This window comes from Camelus ferus, chromosome 16 (genome assembly GCF_009834535.1).
Source record: "Camelus ferus isolate YT-003-E chromosome 16, BCGSAC_Cfer_1.0, whole genome shotgun sequence".
Classification (NCBI taxonomy): Eukaryota; Metazoa; Chordata; class Mammalia; order Artiodactyla; family Camelidae; genus Camelus; species Camelus ferus.
The window spans coordinates 33380032-33397458 of NC_045711.1; the positions used below are offsets into that span (position 1 = coordinate 33380032).

General features: G+C 37.8%; 1 protein-coding gene across 9 annotated transcripts in view; it reads right to left on the reverse strand.

Annotated features, from left to right (window-relative positions):
- TANC2 (tetratricopeptide repeat, ankyrin repeat and coiled-coil containing 2) overlaps positions 1 to 17427 on the reverse strand; it is a 304320-nt gene that overhangs the window by 71013 nt on the left and 215880 nt on the right. For all 9 annotated transcript variants that reach the window (XM_032457147.1, XM_032457146.1, XM_032457143.1 and 6 more), the window contains 2 exons: positions 13879 to 14160; positions 9581 to 9714 (listed from right to left, as the gene is read on the reverse strand). In XM_032457147.1, coding sequence (XP_032313038.1) covers positions 9581 to 9714; positions 13879 to 14160 — 416 coding nt within the window. The remainder of the gene's footprint in view (positions 1 to 9580; positions 9715 to 13878; positions 14161 to 17427) is intronic.

The following is a 17427-nucleotide window of genomic DNA, read 5'->3' on the forward strand; positions in this document are numbered from 1 at the left end:
TTGTTTGAATTTGTACAGAGCTCCCTCCATACCTTCTGGTTGTTCACTTTGTCTCAAGGGCAAGTGCAGAGGGGGGTGATTTTAATACACACCACTCTGTTGATACCATACTACCCACAAAAGTGATGGGATCCTATAGGTAACAAGGAACTGCAGGGGAGATTCAGCTTGAATGTATGAAAGCACCTGGCTGGGTGCACAGAACACAGGAAATGTGCAGTAATGTTAGCGGGTGCCACCACCACCACCACCATCGCCTTCTTCCTCTTCTCTTCCTCTCCATCATCATCATGGGCATCACCAAAGTTCTGTATATTCTCTCTTTTTCAGCTACTGGCTTTGTGCCTACAGGGATTTGAAATTTGCCCCAGGAGGACTCAGTTACACTACGGGACTCCGACTCTTCAACCATCTCTCAGAGAACACAGTCATCCATGAACATGTCCTGCTTTGAAAAGACTCCTCATCTTTAGGTTGGGCATCCTGCTCTTTAACAAATGCTGGAAATGTCACTTTTTAAAAATACAGTTGAAATTCTTCTAAGCATTAGAAAAAAACTGAACAATACAGGAAATGTCACAACATATATAAAGCTGAGGGCAGGAATTGCTTGTGAGTGAAGCAATAATGTCTGAACACGACGTGGAACTGGAAATGAAGAATTCTACTTAAAAATCTCCGCTCTTTTCTGTAGACAGATTGATCACTCCTTTATTACCTATCTTAAGCACAACACAAGAAACCTCAGGAGAAAACTTGGCAGCAATTGATCTGTCCTCTCAATGAACAGTGAATGCCAGTGGTTATGCCCACATGGACAGAAATCTCCACTTTATAAAAAGCAAATGGCAAACCTCTGAATCAATATGAACTTTCATCATATTTTACCTCAATTGATTTCACATGTTGAGGCAAAGCACAGCTGAGCAAATCAGCTATAACTCTTCACTCTTTACCTAAAGTAATGGGATACAAGTTTGAAGATAAAAATTCTGAAATCTAGGAAGAGGGTTCTTTTTACTGATTTCATTAAAAATCATCTATGCTTTTGGTTAAATGAGGTTTTATCCAACAAAGATCATTGCTAAACCCCCTCTATAGCTGCCTTTCTTTCTTTTAATTTTAGGTATTTTTTAGGCTTTCTAAGAAAATCTCAATTCCTCTGCAGAATTCAGGCAGAAAGACCATTCAACATCTTCATGAAATTTGTACAAGACCACTCAATATCTTCATAAAATTTGTATGTTGGCTCAAAATAGGTCACTTACTAGACATTTCAAAGTAGTCACATAGTAGGTAAGTATACTGTCAAAAAGCATTTGGCATTCTCTCCCCAAATTGTCTATGGGCATCATCTACCACTCTTTCTACATATACAAATAGGAAACAAGTCTGAGAATGTAGCTTTTCCCTTCAGTCTGTCATTGCACCAGTGTTCAGTGATGGATATTAGATCACTCCCCTACAACTCTGAGGAAGTCGTCGCGGCCACCAATACTCAGTCACTATTATTTCAACCTCTTGGAAATGGTTCAGGATTAGTCCACCCCCAATAAATCAGCAGGTAAAACCTTTCTCTTTGGTGAATTCTTGTCTCTCACAATGACTTGCTGAAATTTCATTTTCAGCTACGTCTTTCTTATGTTATTAATTTTTTTCTATCTCAAGTTTTCCTCATGTTACATCCCTGAACTTCTAATTAAAACAATTCTATCCAAAATATATCTGATACGACCAGAACTGTGTTAATTCTTACAGGAAGACAGTGAGTAACTTTCAGATTACTCCTGTGAGGGAAGAAAAAAAAGGGCAAGGTTGTAGGCTATACAGATTAAAAAAAAAAAAAAAAAAAAAAAGACTGGAGGTCAGTATAGCCTTGGGTAGAAAAAGGTTCTGATTTAATGCTGTACACAGAAATGATCAAACTAAGCATAATCCTCATCAAAGGCCCTAATCAAATGACTGAACAGCAGCAAACCTGTCAAGCCTGTGTTAAGTCCCAGGCCTTCACTCTTTAAAGATTATTTTCTACTTTCAATGAATAATCGGTGAAAGGATTAGGCTAATCTCACATAAAGAAAAGGCAGCTTTGAATATGTGGAATTCATCTGGACATAAAAATTTGATTTACATAATGACTGTCACTTAAATTCTAATGTTGCTACTGACCTTCCTTCAGGTCTGCTCTCATACTCTTGTTCCCTGTCTATTTTTCATCACTCCTTCTAGAACTCCCTCACCACCACCTGACTGTTTTCTGACTCAGCACATCCCTCCCAACACATCAGTTTGGCTTTTAGTGTTTCTAGGGGCCTGGAGGCTCAGTGTAAAAAACTACCTTCTCTTCCTTTTCTCCTGTCCCTCAACTCTGACTCTAATCCTCATCCTGGGACTGGAAGCTAAGAATAGCTCCAGACTTGGGTTCAGCTTCAGTAATTTTCCAGCTTGGAGCCCTTTTTTGGGGGGGCAGCAGAAGTTTTATTTATTTTTTAAAACTTTTTATTTTGAACTAATTTTAGGCCTACAGAAATATTGCAAAAAGATGTGGGTTTCTATATATCCCTTACCCAGCTTCCCTTAACACCTTATGTAACCATAGCAGAATTATCCAAACCAGGAAATAACACTGGCACAATATTATTAATGAAAGGCATCATTCAAATTTTGCCAGTTGCCCACTAAAGACTTTTTCTGGTCCAGCCTTCTATCCAGGACCCCATTTGCTTTTAGTTGTTATTTCTCCTTAGACTCCGGTAGTCTGTAAGAGCTCCTCAGTCTTTGTCTTTTATGACCTTGACACTTTTGGAGAGTACTGATCAGTTAATTTTGTTGAATGGCAGTCAATGTGGAGTCTTCCTCACAACCCAACTGTGACTTTTGGGCAAGAACACCACATAAACAATGTTGTGTCATTATCAGTGGGTCACGTTCCAGGGCTCACGATATTGATGTGTCCTGTTACTGGTCATGCTGACCTTGATCACTTGGTTAAGGTAAAAGTTTCTCTGCTGTAAAGTTACTATCTTATCCTTTGTAGTTAACAAATATCTTGGGGGAGATACTTTGAGACAATGCAAATCCTGTTTCTCCTCAAGTTTCTGACCACTAATTTTAGTATCCATCAGTGGATGGTGTCTGCAACATTATTCTTATTACTGCGATGTTGTACAACATGGTGATGGCAGTTAATATTATATCGTATATTTGAAAGTGGTTAAGAGAGTAGATCTTAACAGTTCTCACCAGAAGAAAAATATTCTGTAACTATGTGCGATGATGAGTATTAACTAAACTTACTGTGCTAATCATTTTACAATATGCACACACATCATCTTTAACTAATACAATGTTATATGTCAATTATATCTCAATAAAACTGTGGGGGAAAAGCACTATCAGAGAGGAAATAGAAGATGCTGAGGCACCACATGGATGGGGCATGTAAATAAGTAATTTATGACAGCCAGAGAAGGCTTCTTAGAAGAAGCAAAATTTCAGCTGCAATCTGAGGGATGAGGCAGTAGAGTTCCAGGCAGAGGAAAACAGTACATGCAAAGGCCCTCAGGCAAGACGCAGCTTTACAGGTTCAAGGAACTGAATCAGTTTTAGTGTGGCTAGAGTGTGAGTGAGTGGGGAGTGGTGGGAGATAAGACATAGCAGGGGTTTTCAACTGGGGTGGCTTTGCTCCCAGGGGACATTTGGCAGCGTCTGGAGACAGTTTTGGTCACCACAGCTGGGGGTGGGGAGAATGTTACTGGCTAGTGAGTAGAGGCCAGAGATCCTTCTTAACATATTACAATAAACAGGACAGCCCCCAAACAAAGAATTATCTAGCCCAAAATGTCAACAGTGCTGAGGCTGAGAAACCTGGGGCTAGATATAAAAAGTAAAGACCCTTTATTATAGTGCATGGGATGTTTTAAGAAGGGAGTTTGGATTCCATCCAAGGGCAATGAGGAGCCACTGACAGCTCTTAAGTAGCAAAAACAAAGGTATGCTTTATAAAGATTACTTAGGCTCCAGTATAGAAAACAGACTACAATTTATTGATTCATTTAACACATATTTATGTGCTACGCCTTGCGCTAGGAGCTGGGGACATAGTCGTGAAAAATAATTTAAATCCTGACCCATTCTCGTGGAAGAGATAGATTAAAAAACACAAAAATGACAAACAAATAAACAAGGTTGTTTCCCACATTCAGTATCCTGAATGTTGACGAAATCTGGGTCTCACCATAAAATTCCAATGTTAATTTTTAGAGGAAAGATGCCCTAGACAAACTTTAAAAAATACCACCTATAGGCTATTTGTTGTTTGGTCTGGATCACATTTCTCCTAAAATGTAAATCTTTTCAAAATAGGTAACTGGAACACAAATCAAATCTTATACTTCATTGTCGTTATTTTTGTTTTTCTCTTTCTGTGTGTGTGTGTGTGTGGCTTCAGTCTATGCTCAACACGCATTTCAGAACTGTTGAAACGATCACTTCTTTGGCTGGTAACTTAAACAGCAGCAGAACAATCTCAGGAACCATGATCATCTGACCTTCCCCTGATTTGGTACAGAACTGATCTCTTGGCAAGGATGACATTCCATTTTTTTTCTTACACAGATTTCCTTAGGAAAAAAAAAAAACCTTTGCTTTTTGTGTTTCAGTGACACTTCTTAAAATTAGCTGGTTTCTCTAATTAGCTTATTTCAGATGGATTAGCTTCTTAATCTATGGACTAAGCCAGTGATAACTTACCTAATGTGACAAGAGTTTCCAGTTGCATAAAAACTTTTTGAAGAAAACTTTCTGAAGAATTTTAAGTCAGCAAAATGACCGAAAGGTGCTCCTTCATTATAATTTTCTTGCTTTAGAGCCATATTCAATTACCGATAGATTTTTCTAAGCGAACACTAAACGAAAATCTTCCCTGTCATACTATAGAGGAAGCACAGTACAGTGGTTAAAAGCAGGGACTCTGTGTATGACTGAAAAATTGTGCTCTACAATGGAATTTGACACAACATTGTAAAATGACTATAACTCAATAAAAAGAAAAAAATAGAAAAAAAGAAAAAAAAAGCAGGGACTCTGGAGCCCGCCTGCCTCAGCTGAAATCTTGGTTCAGTCATGTATTAGTTACCTCAGCGAGTTATGTAACCTCAGAGGCTCTGTTTCCTTATCCGTAAAATGGGGAGAATAAAAGGGCTCACCTCATTGGCTCTGTACACTAGCTCTGCCATTTACTAACAGTATAACCTTGGAAAAATGAATTATCACTGAAGTACAGCTTCCACATCCGTAAAATGGGGATAATGACCACCTCACAGGCTTAAGACAAGAATGAAGTAAAATAACACATATAATGTAAACAGTACTGAGCTCAACACACATTAAGCCCTGAGTAATTGGAAGCTAGCCTTTCCTTGTCCAGAGAATTCTGCATGTATGACCACTTGGTAGCAACAGACTAAAAGCCTTCAAAAGCTATCATTGTTATAGTTAAAGCCACACGCTCCAAGAAAGGCCCTGAATGAGATCTCTGTACCCCTCCACTGTGACTCTACTTCAGAAGAAACATGTAATATTAACTGGAAAAACATTTAAGAGATGTAGACCTAGTAAAACCTGTTACTTCAAGTGGAAAGTAAATAAATAGATAAATAAAAATAAGAAGTGAAACTGCCCTAAAGTTGTGACAAGAACTCTTCAATGTTCTCAACCAAGTAGCAGCACAAGAAGCAGCAAGAATACTGTGGAAGACCAATGATAACTAATGACGTGCTAGGATCGTCAGCAAGAACTTTATCAGATCAAGAGGTTTTTCTCATATATTAACTTACTTCATCAAAATATGGATTTAAAAAGATAATTTCTGCTTATCAGTTTGTTACAGATGAGAAGCATAAGAAGCAAGACTGCTGGTTTCTGCTCTATGTTTTTACAGCACAAACTTGTATACTTGAACTTGTATACTTGTGTCCCATGTGGGTTAATATGCAAAATTTTAATTGAAGAGGCCATTTGTTGTACAATATTTAGTATAAACTTAAAAATATCCCATTTTTACGAGCAAACAGATGTATTTATATTTTGCTTAAGGGAGAAATAAGCATAAATTTTAAAATATGCTCTTTGAGTAAGTGTAAATAATCACTAACTTCTTACTTATAATATTTAATACTTTCCAAATATTAAACCAAACATCAGTCTTAATCTAAGGGGCTAATTCTTATAAACTGTTTAATATAAATTTAAAAATATCCCATTTCTAGGTAAAAAAGATTTATTTGTATTTTGCTTAAAGAAGACACAACCATAAAACTTTAAAATGTGATCATTTTTCAAGTGAGTGTAGTTACTAATTCCCTACTAAAAATATTTAACATTGTCCAATATTGAACACAAACATCTTGAGTTTTTTTTTTTTCTCTTGATGAGAGACTAAGAAGTGACAACCCAGGGAGACTTAATTCTCTGAGCTCTTTTTAGCACTCATCACCATGTGACATATACATTTGTTTGTTCACTGACTTTCTCCCACCACAAAAATGTGGGCTTCATAACAGCAGAGAGTGTATCTGTTTTGTTCACTGCTTTAACTTTAGCCTTGTACTACCGGTGTTCCAAGCATATATTCTAAAGTGAATAAATAAATGACTGTGATGATGGAAGCTCTTCAGCATTTGCGTATTTCTAAGATGATATTTATTCTGATTGTTTTAAAGAAGAGGCTGGAGTCAGTTTACACAGAATATTTAGAAAAAAACAAAGATGTCTTTTAAAGTTGCACTGAATTAGCAGATATGAGGGAAATCTCAGACTGTTTTCAGAAGCCCATTTATAAATGGGTGTGTACCAGTAAGCGGGGATAATTAAAAATGTAGCTGGGGGAAACATGCTGTTTCTGGCTCTGAGCTGAAGAGGATTTCTATGAAGAAATTAGAACCTTATGATACTGCAGATGACTCTCTGCTCTTCATTACTAATTAACCATGACAAGAGACTTCTTTAAATATCTGAGACAGACATTTTGCACTCTACTTTTCTCCCTAAAATCCTCAAAAATAAAGAGAATAAGAAACAGAAATGCAAACTCCATCTATAGGAATACCCATCTATAATCTCAGATTGTAAAATATAAAGATGGAAAGCGGATATAGGATTAAATGACTTAACAGACAGAAGAAGGAAAAAATAAATGCCTGCTAGGGGTAACAATAGGAATAAGTCCAATTACCTGTAAAATCTTAGAAAAAACATAGGAGTTAGAAGCACCAGGTACTGTGGAAGATGAGGGCAAAGAAGGGAGGTGAAAACACAAATTATTTTATTAAAGTTTATATAAGGAGCAGTTAGATCCCCATATATCCAACCCCATCCTGCCCAGCCAGGTGACTACCTTCCCCAAAACCCACAGAAAAGAGAACTATATTCACTAGAGAAGCTAAACATAGAGGATCTAGGCTTAGGGATGGATACAGACACAGAGTAGGGGAGGATCAGGTACAGGACTGAAAACTGGAGGCTTAAGTAAGAATTTGCATACTGAGTAATGAAACTCCAGCCCCCTTTTCCTGTCCACCTCCAGAATGCTGGTAATCAGGATACATAACCTCCAGGAAGGAAGCTGGTGGAATCTTTGCTAGAGAAGATGAACAGTATAAGAAAAAAAAAATTACGGACACTGACTTTTGGGTATTGCCAGTAAAGGTTGGTGGGTTGTCTTAATGCTCTATAGTTAAACTCTCTACGTACACAAGCTTCTGTCAGTTTTCCAGTGCCTTACTGTTAAGGAAGAGAGAAGAGAACACATTGCATCCATAAAATAAGAACGGTATGCTATTAGGAAAAAAAAAAGAGGAAGAACGTGGGAAAAAAGACCTATTAGAAATTAAAACTATGATAGCTAAAATTTTTGTATGTGAAAGAACTGAAAGGTAATGTTGAAGAAATCTCTTAAAGGTGGATCATAAAACAAAATAGAAAAACAAAAGTACAGGAAATAGAAAAGTTAAGGAAAGTAGAAAATTAGTATAGAAAACCTAAATTTTGATTAAAAGGTGTTGTAGAAGGACAGAAGAAGTGGTGATGAGGAAATTATCAATAAATAATACCAAATAATACCAAAGCATCTCCCTGAATCAAAAAATATCTTCAGGACTCATAAGGTACTGACAGAATATGAAAAAAATACCCAAGAACAGTGGTAATAAAAAGATTCTAAAAGCTTCTGGAGAGAAAAAAGGTATATATATATATGAAGAATTAGGAATAAGAATAGTACTAAATTATTTAATAGCAATACTGGAAGTTCAAGATGGATGTCTTCAAAATTCTGAGGGAAAATAATGCTTATCCTAGAATTACATTATGTCAAACAAATAGTAATGTATCAGAATGGAATAAAGATGCCTTTAGAAGCATTAGGTCTCAAAAAACTTACCTCCTATGAATTCTTTCTTAGGAAGCTACTGGAGGATGTGCTCCATCAAAAAAAGGAATACGTCAAGAAAGATGACATGGGATCAAACACAGAAGAGAAGTAATAGGGATTTCCAGGATAACAACTAGGTCGTAAGCCTTGAGGACATTTCTAAGTCCAGATTAAGCTGGATGGAAAGCTCTAGGATAAATGTCTGCAGGGGTGGGGGGCGAGTGGGGGAATGTACCTGATGCGGAAAATTGTATTGAGAGGCATCTGACAAAAGCATTAATGGTTATGGAAATACAGCCAGAGTTTTGAAGAAAAATAAGCACATTTTAAAATGAGGCATTTCATAACCCAAGGAAAACAAAACTGCTCGAGAAGAATATGTTATCTGTGGTTCCACAGTGAACCATATTTATGTAATATTAATACTGAAAATACTATAATATGGATTCAGACAAAAATCATCATATACCTGTACTGAGATAGTAGAGGGAAGAAGGAAGGTGAAAGTGCTAAAATTCTCATCACCCGTAATAAGAAGCAACAGATAATGTATAAAACTGATGAAAAAAGTTCAGCAGCACATGAATACTATTTAGAAACTGGAGGTAAAGTGTAGAGAAAATCTCTAAATATTGAAAGTGGCTGTCTTTGGGGAGAGGGTGGGAGAGGAGGGGAAGAGAATTTCTGGTTTTTATTATAAGCCTTTTAATATTATTCAATTTTCTAATATATGCATATGTTACTTTGATAAAAATAGAAATTTAAAACCAAACACAGAAAAATTATTGACAGTGTAGTATAGCAAGAAGAATTTTGAACTAGGAATGAAAATAAAAAAACCACTGATTACTTTTACTGTGATCTTGGGTAAGATAAAGATAAGACTTCTTTGATCTCAACTTCTATATCTATTTATTATGGGAGTCTGGTTATTTCTAAGGGCCTTTCCAACAATAAAGTTCTGATTCCATAGTAACAAGTATTTTTCTAGAAACAGCAAAAAAAAAAAAAAAAACCAAAAAACTTTTCTCCATGTTCTCACAGTACACCTGTATGAACTTTTGCTCACTTTGCCAGGGGTCTCCCTCCCATTGCCCCCTGCATGTTAAAATGGAACTAGCTCGCCTGTGACCTGGGAATCTACTGTACCTGCGAGGCTAGTCTCCGCATAGCCTCCTCTTGCCGCCGGCGCATTTCTGGAGTTCCTGGGCAGCTTCCACTGGTGATGGATGAGTGCGCTGAAGGTGGCTGTGTAAGTGGCAGCTCTCTGTTGGCATCTAAATCTGGATTATTAAAAAGATGAGATGTTTCATCAGGTAATCATAAAACTCTCAACTAAAGGAAGATTGGTTAAATTCCATTTGTTCTTTGATCCAGCAGTTCTACTCCAAGGTATGTACCCAAGAGAAATAAAAACATATGTCCATGAAAAACTTTGTACACAAATGTTCCAAGAAGCAAAATTCATTAATAGCCCCAAAGCAGAAACAACCCAAATGTCCATCAACTGAAAAATGGAGAATTCATACAATGGAACATTACTCAACAATAAAAAGAAATGAGATACTGATATATGCTACAACATGCGTAAGTCCTGAAACATTACACTCACTCAAATAAGCCAGTTACAAAAGACCATGTATTATATGATTCTATTTGTGTGAAATGCCCAGAATAAAGAAATACATAGAGACAAAAAGTACTAGGGGTTATCTAGGGGTGGAGACAGAGACTTAGGTGGGGAAATGGAGATTGCTGCTAATGGGCATGGAATTTTCTTAGAGGGAAATGAAAAAGTTCTAAGATTATAGTGATTGCTGCACAACTCAAAAAAAAAAAAGCACTGAATTGATGATTTAAATGGATGAATTATATGATAAGTGAATTGTAGCTTAATAAAGCTATTTTTTAAAAATTCTATTTGTTCATGTTATTTAGATAATATCTTAACTACTAGACATTATACACTGTATTTATGAATATAGATACTTAAAAAATGGGTACAAAATAGGTAAACTGTTATTTGATGGTCAATAGCTATTGAAAAGGAGGAAGTGAAATAGAAGGAAACAGTTTTAATTTAACTCCCTACCAGTAGGACTGAATTGAGACTTCTTCCAACCAAATGGCAGAGTTTATTCCCTGACCACAGGGCAGGGTTCTGAACAAACTGCAGGAGGGTGAGTGTGGAAGATGGCAGCGAACGAAGGCTGAAGAAATGTGTGAGATCAAGTTCAGTGACTGTCACTGTATCGTGCCTGTTGTTCACTCTCTCTCCCCACCCTGTGCCCCTTTATCTGGTATTTGATTTTGTGGGTAATTATTATCCGAGAATTGTCTGTCTTCTAGCTGTTCCCTTTTGGAGATGCCCCCTTTTTTGTCTGGGTGTCTTTACTTTCTGCTTTGTATTCAGAGAACAGTAGAAACAAAAGTTAATAGGGAGGAGCAGTGAGTGTGCACAGCAAACTGGCAAAACAGACTTCTGGAATGAGCAGAATAGGGAGGGTAGGGGTTACTCACTTAATAGTTATTTGGGGGGCCTGGCAGCTGTTGGCAAATGTCAAATCCAAACAATAACTACACTGAGAATTTTAGTGATAGGAAAATATCGTCTTGTATTAGACAAAGCTTCCCTAACTACCGTGCTGAATATACTTGTAGTTAATGTAATAATGCCTGAATTACACAACAGGTCCATTTTCACAAAATGTTTCTGTTCTTTCTGTGTATGTGTTGAGGGGTGGGTGATGACGGTGGTGGAGACTGATGGGGGAGTCACGTTTGGGGAGGGGTGTAGGCGGAAAGCAGGATGACAGGCTAGTGCCTGCCTTGACAGCTTTTCTGTACCTTCCCAGGGAAATGACAAGGAGGGGGCGGCTGGGGGCTGGGTGTCTGTGGGGGAAGGACACAGCCAGGCAATGCAGTGCTGCAGGCTAAACTGCTCACATTTTCCTCAGCAGTGCTGCTCAGTGTGGAGGAGGCAAGGACAGAAGAAAGAATGACAGAGAATGCAGAAATGGAAGTTGGGAGCTCCAATAATTTTCCACTTTGTTTCATTATTACTACAACTATATCATCGGTACCACTGATTGAGGGATCGGAAGGCCAGTGGGATTCCGAACAAACCTATCAAAGCTTAATGTAAATTAAACTGTAAAAAATTAAGCCAATTCTCTCTCCACAGACATCATTCTTATTCATTAATAAAAAAAATTCTGCTACTGCCATTAACACTCCCTGGGCTGGCTAATGTAGTAAACAGACTGATGCTGGAAAACAGCTTGTTCTTTATCAACCTCTTATTCTTGACTCTTCTTAAAGAGTAGTGGTTCAGTTAAGATGGCACAGGTAGAACGTAGTTTGGACATCAAAAATGCAACAAAAATGATTACATTGAAGATTACAAGGCAATGCTGGTTCTGTATAATTCTGATAAATACATAAGCACATACTCTATCTCCTTTAACACCTTTTCAAGTTTTGAAAGTTAACTATCAGGCCGAATCTACAGTCTCAACATGTGGACATTTATCACATGAATGGGAGTGTCCCAGTATTTTCAGAGTTTCTCTGGAGGTAAAACCAGTGGATGTTAGAGAGTAACTTAATGAACTCCCTTTAAAGAACCTCTGCTTTGGGGAGCACATAGGCTGTTTTCTATAAACTCCTGCTCTCCCAGGCTTAGAGGGGGGCACTCCTAGGTACCTTTGCTTTCAGAGAAAGCAGCTCTTCTTGCCCTTGAGCCATGACTCTACCATGCTGTTATCTGCAACAGTGATACACAGAGGAGTCAGAGAGACTATTACCTATCTGTTTTTCTTTCTGACACACTCAAATACTTAACCTCTGGGATGACTCAGATAAGAAGTGGTCTGGGTAATACTTAAGCACTCTAAGGAAAATACTGGAATAGGTGCGGAAGTTACTTTCAACCATGAAGAAGACATCTTAGAATCACAGAATTTTAGCATAGGGATGAATCTTAAAGATCACTTTATCCCACTTCCTCATTTTACAGATAACAAAACTGAGGTTTAAAGGATTAAAGTAAAATTCTCAAGGTTATAAAGTGTAGTCAATTTGAGTGTTGGGGCTCAAACTGTGGGGTCTTGACTCCCATGACATTATGACAAGCTACTCAGAAAAACTTCATGCGGAAACTGAGTATGATATTGCTCTTAAGTCATGAATTCTTCCATACCAATTTTCACCATACTCTGGCAAGCAGGAACTCTTGTTTTAATCAGTTTTCTTTCTAGACATTAGTTCTTCTACTTGTCAGATATCCGTAAGTTTACCAGAGGCAATCTGCCTACTTAATGACATGAAACTGCTAATTAATTTCCACAGGAAGCCAAGATGTTTGGAGGGTATTCAGTGAGTGCCTGCTGAGTTTCTATAGCACTGTGCTGGACTCTGCAGCTACTATGATCTCAAACAAACCATTTCTAGTGGTTGCTGTCTGGAAATCTGTGATGAGCTACATTATTGATTTGGATTAGCAGAGCAATAGTTTCTTTTTTGTTCTCTTATACCTAACAGAAACCAGGTAGATTGGTTCTATACATATACTGTGTACAGGAAGAACAACCACACATTCATTTCCTTTTATCTTCTTCACTCAAGTGAGTTCCATCGATAAAGAGAGGGAGCACAGCCAAATAGATGAGGCCGGCCTCTGACACCAGGCTGCTTGGGCTCAAATGCTAGTTTCACCATTTACTGGCTTTGAAACCTCGGAGGCTTGCTTAACCTCTCTGAGCCTCAAACCATTTATCTGTGAAATGAAGATAACAGGAAATACCTCACTGAGTTGACAAGAAGATTGGCTGAATTAATATTTGTTAAGCTTTTATTAGAGAATGCCTGGTATGAAGGACCACATGAGGATTTTAAAAATAAATAAGATCCTGATGGTGGTCATTTAGCTGCACCCAGCCTGTGATGAAAGAAGCATGAATATATATGAAATCTCAGCATCTTCTCACAAGGAAGCAGGAGAAACCCTTCAAGGACACAATGACGTTCAAATCCAAGCAGTGCAATGGTGACATCAATCGCAAAGAAATGAAGGCTGCAAACAGACTGTGTTGGCGTGTAAATGAGGACGGGGCACTGGTGGAGCGAAAGCTGACACTGATGGATGCAGACAGCTCTTACAGGCAACTTCTGTGGTCACTATCCAAAGGACAGAGTAGCCAGACAGTCAGTAGGGAAGTCATAAATTTATTCTGAGAGAAAGGTTTTCAGTCACACTTAGGTGACTGTTGCATATGTGGGTTAAATGTAAACAGAGTACTACATTCTTTCCCCCAACTCTGAATTCACGGTCCTCACATACAAGTCAGGTTTTGCAGATCAGAAAACGAAAGGATATGAGACTTAAAAAATGTCAGAAAGAATTCCAGAGCAATGAAGCAGGGAGTTCTTTAAAAAGGAATACATACGTTTAGGGGAGGCGTGGGGACTGTCAGAGGCGATCTGTCTCATCCGCGTTCCGTGGCAGCTGAGGGCCACCAGCCTGGAGATGATGGAAGTTTTGCCGAACCCAATGTTTCCCACAATCACCACACCTTGGTTCACGCTGGCATTTGAACTTTGAAGTTGAGCGTCTATTTCATGGAAAACCCAATCCCGGCCAACAAACACGGACTCTGTAGTGATGCTGGGCACTTCAAAGAGCAGAGGCTTCAGGGAGATATCTGGAGGCCTATAAGGTGCAAAGCGAACTGGAAGGAACAGTAAGAGAACAGAGAACTTAGGTCAAACTGCCAACACTGAAAGAAATAAGGAAAAAAAGCAGTATGGTTTAGGAGACTGTTGGGAGTTACAGTATGATGGTACCCTGGGTTACTGAGAAAATAACAAAACTCCGAATTTTGGTTCTACACAGATGAGCAACAGCAGGGGGGCTAGAGCCATTTGATACCCTAGCTGGAAGAACACAAACATGGTTAAAACAGTAATAATTCATGCTATAGTCAGAAACAGTGATATTCAAAATTATTAAACAACGGGGATGGCCCAGTCACCCGCAATCAGGATAGATGCAAAAATAGGGTCCTGAAGGCCTCTTTCTATGCCTGGGGATAACCTTTAAAGTATTGGATTGTGAGGAGATGTGGGGCTGGCATTTTCTGGGGGAGAAGCTGGGGTGAGGCAGGGCATCCAGATGGCTTATGGCATCAGCTCTTTACCAACCCGTAAGGATGCATTTCAGTATTCAACAACCAACGTGGCTGTATCACCACACATCAGTCCTGCGGAAAGCAATGTAAAGATAATTTGTCTGTTTCTTTAAAAATACCAATAAAAACAGAAATTCCTTTAAGTTTGTGATGGTATTTTTTTTTAATCTAGGAAGTGTATTATGGGAAGAAAACTTCTAAAAGCACTGATGGTTTAAAAGGTTTTCAACATGTTAAGCAATCAAGGCAGTAGAAAACAAACTTTCACCTATTACCTTTATACCTGTGTGGCCAATTTGAAAAAAAAAAGATTTTTGGTTTTTACATACTTCTTGGGGTCAGATCCCATTGCTTCTCCTATGGTTTTTGTGTGTGTGTGTGTGTGTGTGTGTGTGTGTGTGTGTGTTGATGTAGTTGTGAGATGTGCTAAGGCCAAGCATGAGCTCTACTTTCAGTAGTTTTCTAAAAACGCACAACAGATGTGACTTGGTTTCAAAGTTCAACCTTCTATATTAATGGCACGAAGAAGTCCTGCCTAACTTCCCTTATCTGAATTAAATACTTTCTTAACTGTTTTAAGAGTAGTTGGAGATGTATCATTTTATCTGTTACCCAACATTTCACTTCTGTATCTTTAAGCTGAGTACAGTGCTTTGACAAATAGTAGATGCTCACTAAATGCTTACTGAAATAAGTAAAAATAAGGTATTACACTCTAACTCCTTTTTATATTTTGCAGATTAAAGGCCAGGGGTGGGAAGAGGATGAGGACAAGAGAAGGAGAACTAATAAAGGGGGAAATCAGATCTATACACACTGCTCATATTATTCTAGAACATACTTAAACCACTTACACATCATAAAATAGGATAAGAAAACACACACACAAGCACACATACATGTAAACACTCTTACTTAAAACTGTCTGAAAGCCATTAGAATGATGACTGAGCATTTAAACAAAGGATAACAATTCCAAAAGCAGTAACACTAATTAAAAATATAAAGCCAAACTCTAGTAATAGAAGCAAATAGTTTCCTGTATCAGTTTTAAAATGTCCCAATTGTCACTTAAAAAAGAAAAGGTTATGAAGATACAGCTACACAGTTACAATTTCCTGATTCACATCTCTTTATCAAAATGTACTCTTTTCAAAAATATATAATTACAGAATTAACTGAAAAACTAGACTTTAACTTGCTAAAAAATTAATTCTAGTGTCTTACAGCTAACAGTCTATTTTACTTTTCTTAAACATTATTTTACTGAGTTATAATTCACATACCATAAAATTTACCCTTTTAGAACACATAATTTGGTGGTTTTTAGTATATTCATAAAGTTGTACAACCATCACTATTGAATCCATTGTCCAAAGAAAACCATATACCCTTTAGCTGTCACTCTCTAGTCCCCGTTTCCCCCAGCCCCTGGCAATCTGAGACTTTCTGCCTTTGAAGATTTGCTTATTGTGTTCATCCCACATACATGGTATCATATGATATGTGGCCTTTTATGTCTGGCTCCTTTCACTTGGCATGTTTTGAGGTTCACTCATGTTGCAGCATGTATCAGTACTTCATCCTTTTTCTTGCTGAACGATATTCCATTATATGGATATAGCACATTTTGTTCATCCATTTATCATCTCACAAGCACTTGGGTTATTTCCACTTTTTGGCTATTATGAACCGTGCTGCTATGAACATTCATGTACAAGTTTTTGTGCACATATGTTTCCAGTTCTCTTGGGTATATATCTAGGAGTGGGTCATATGGAAACTCTATGTTTTAACTTTTGGAGAAGCTGCCAAACTGTTCTATTTTACTTTTGCTATTTTTAATGGAAGTGATATATATCCACTACAGAAAATTTAGGAAGAGCAGATGAACAAAATAATTTTACTCCCATCAGCCAGAGAGAAATACAATTCACTTTCTACCTAAATTTTGTCTGTACTGTATATACTTATTTTTAAAACAAAAAATGGGGTCATACTATAGACACTGTTTCATAATATGCTTTTTTTTGCTTAGCAGTTCTAGAGTTCTGAATAAGTTGACTTATCAGACTTGCCAGCTTAACAGTTGCTTCATTGGAGAGACTGATCCTTGGCACTCCTCACTCCTCCATTTTCCACGATGTCACTTAATAGTAGGGGCTGCTAACCATTCAGGGGTTCTTCTGGGTATCTGTGTGCCTCTGGTGAGCAGACACTGAGACAGACACTCTGAGTTCAGACTGAGCAGTCGTAGGACTCCCAGCAAGGGAGGAGAAAATAGATCGTTGGTTTGAGATGAGTCTGATTAGGCCTAGAGAGAGATCTAAGTTCACACAGCTGGTTTCAGAACTAGAATCAAAACCCAATTCTGACTCCAAAACCTAGGGTTTTTTTCTACTACATTATGTTGCCGCTCTTTAGGATATCACTATTAAATCTGAATGTGATACGAGTTATACCACTGATGACCAGGACTGAGTAGACTTAGCTGACTGGCTAGGCTAACTTCTTTCTCCTTCACCTATACTGTGTTTCCCTTTAGGAACTACATGCTTGACCAGAAATAACCTTTCCAGAGAGAGAAGAGCTTCTGCTTTCTAAACTAACAGACTTATCTCTTCAGGTCTGAGATTACCTTTAGTATCAAAAGGGACTTTCACGAATATGACCAATGCCAACTTATAATGTGGGATAAGTACAGAATCAGCTTAAATGCCAAAGTTTTTGAGAAAAATTCTATTAAGATAACTTGTTCTCACATTGACGTAATCTCTCATCATATTTTATTCTACTGAGAAAGCTTTG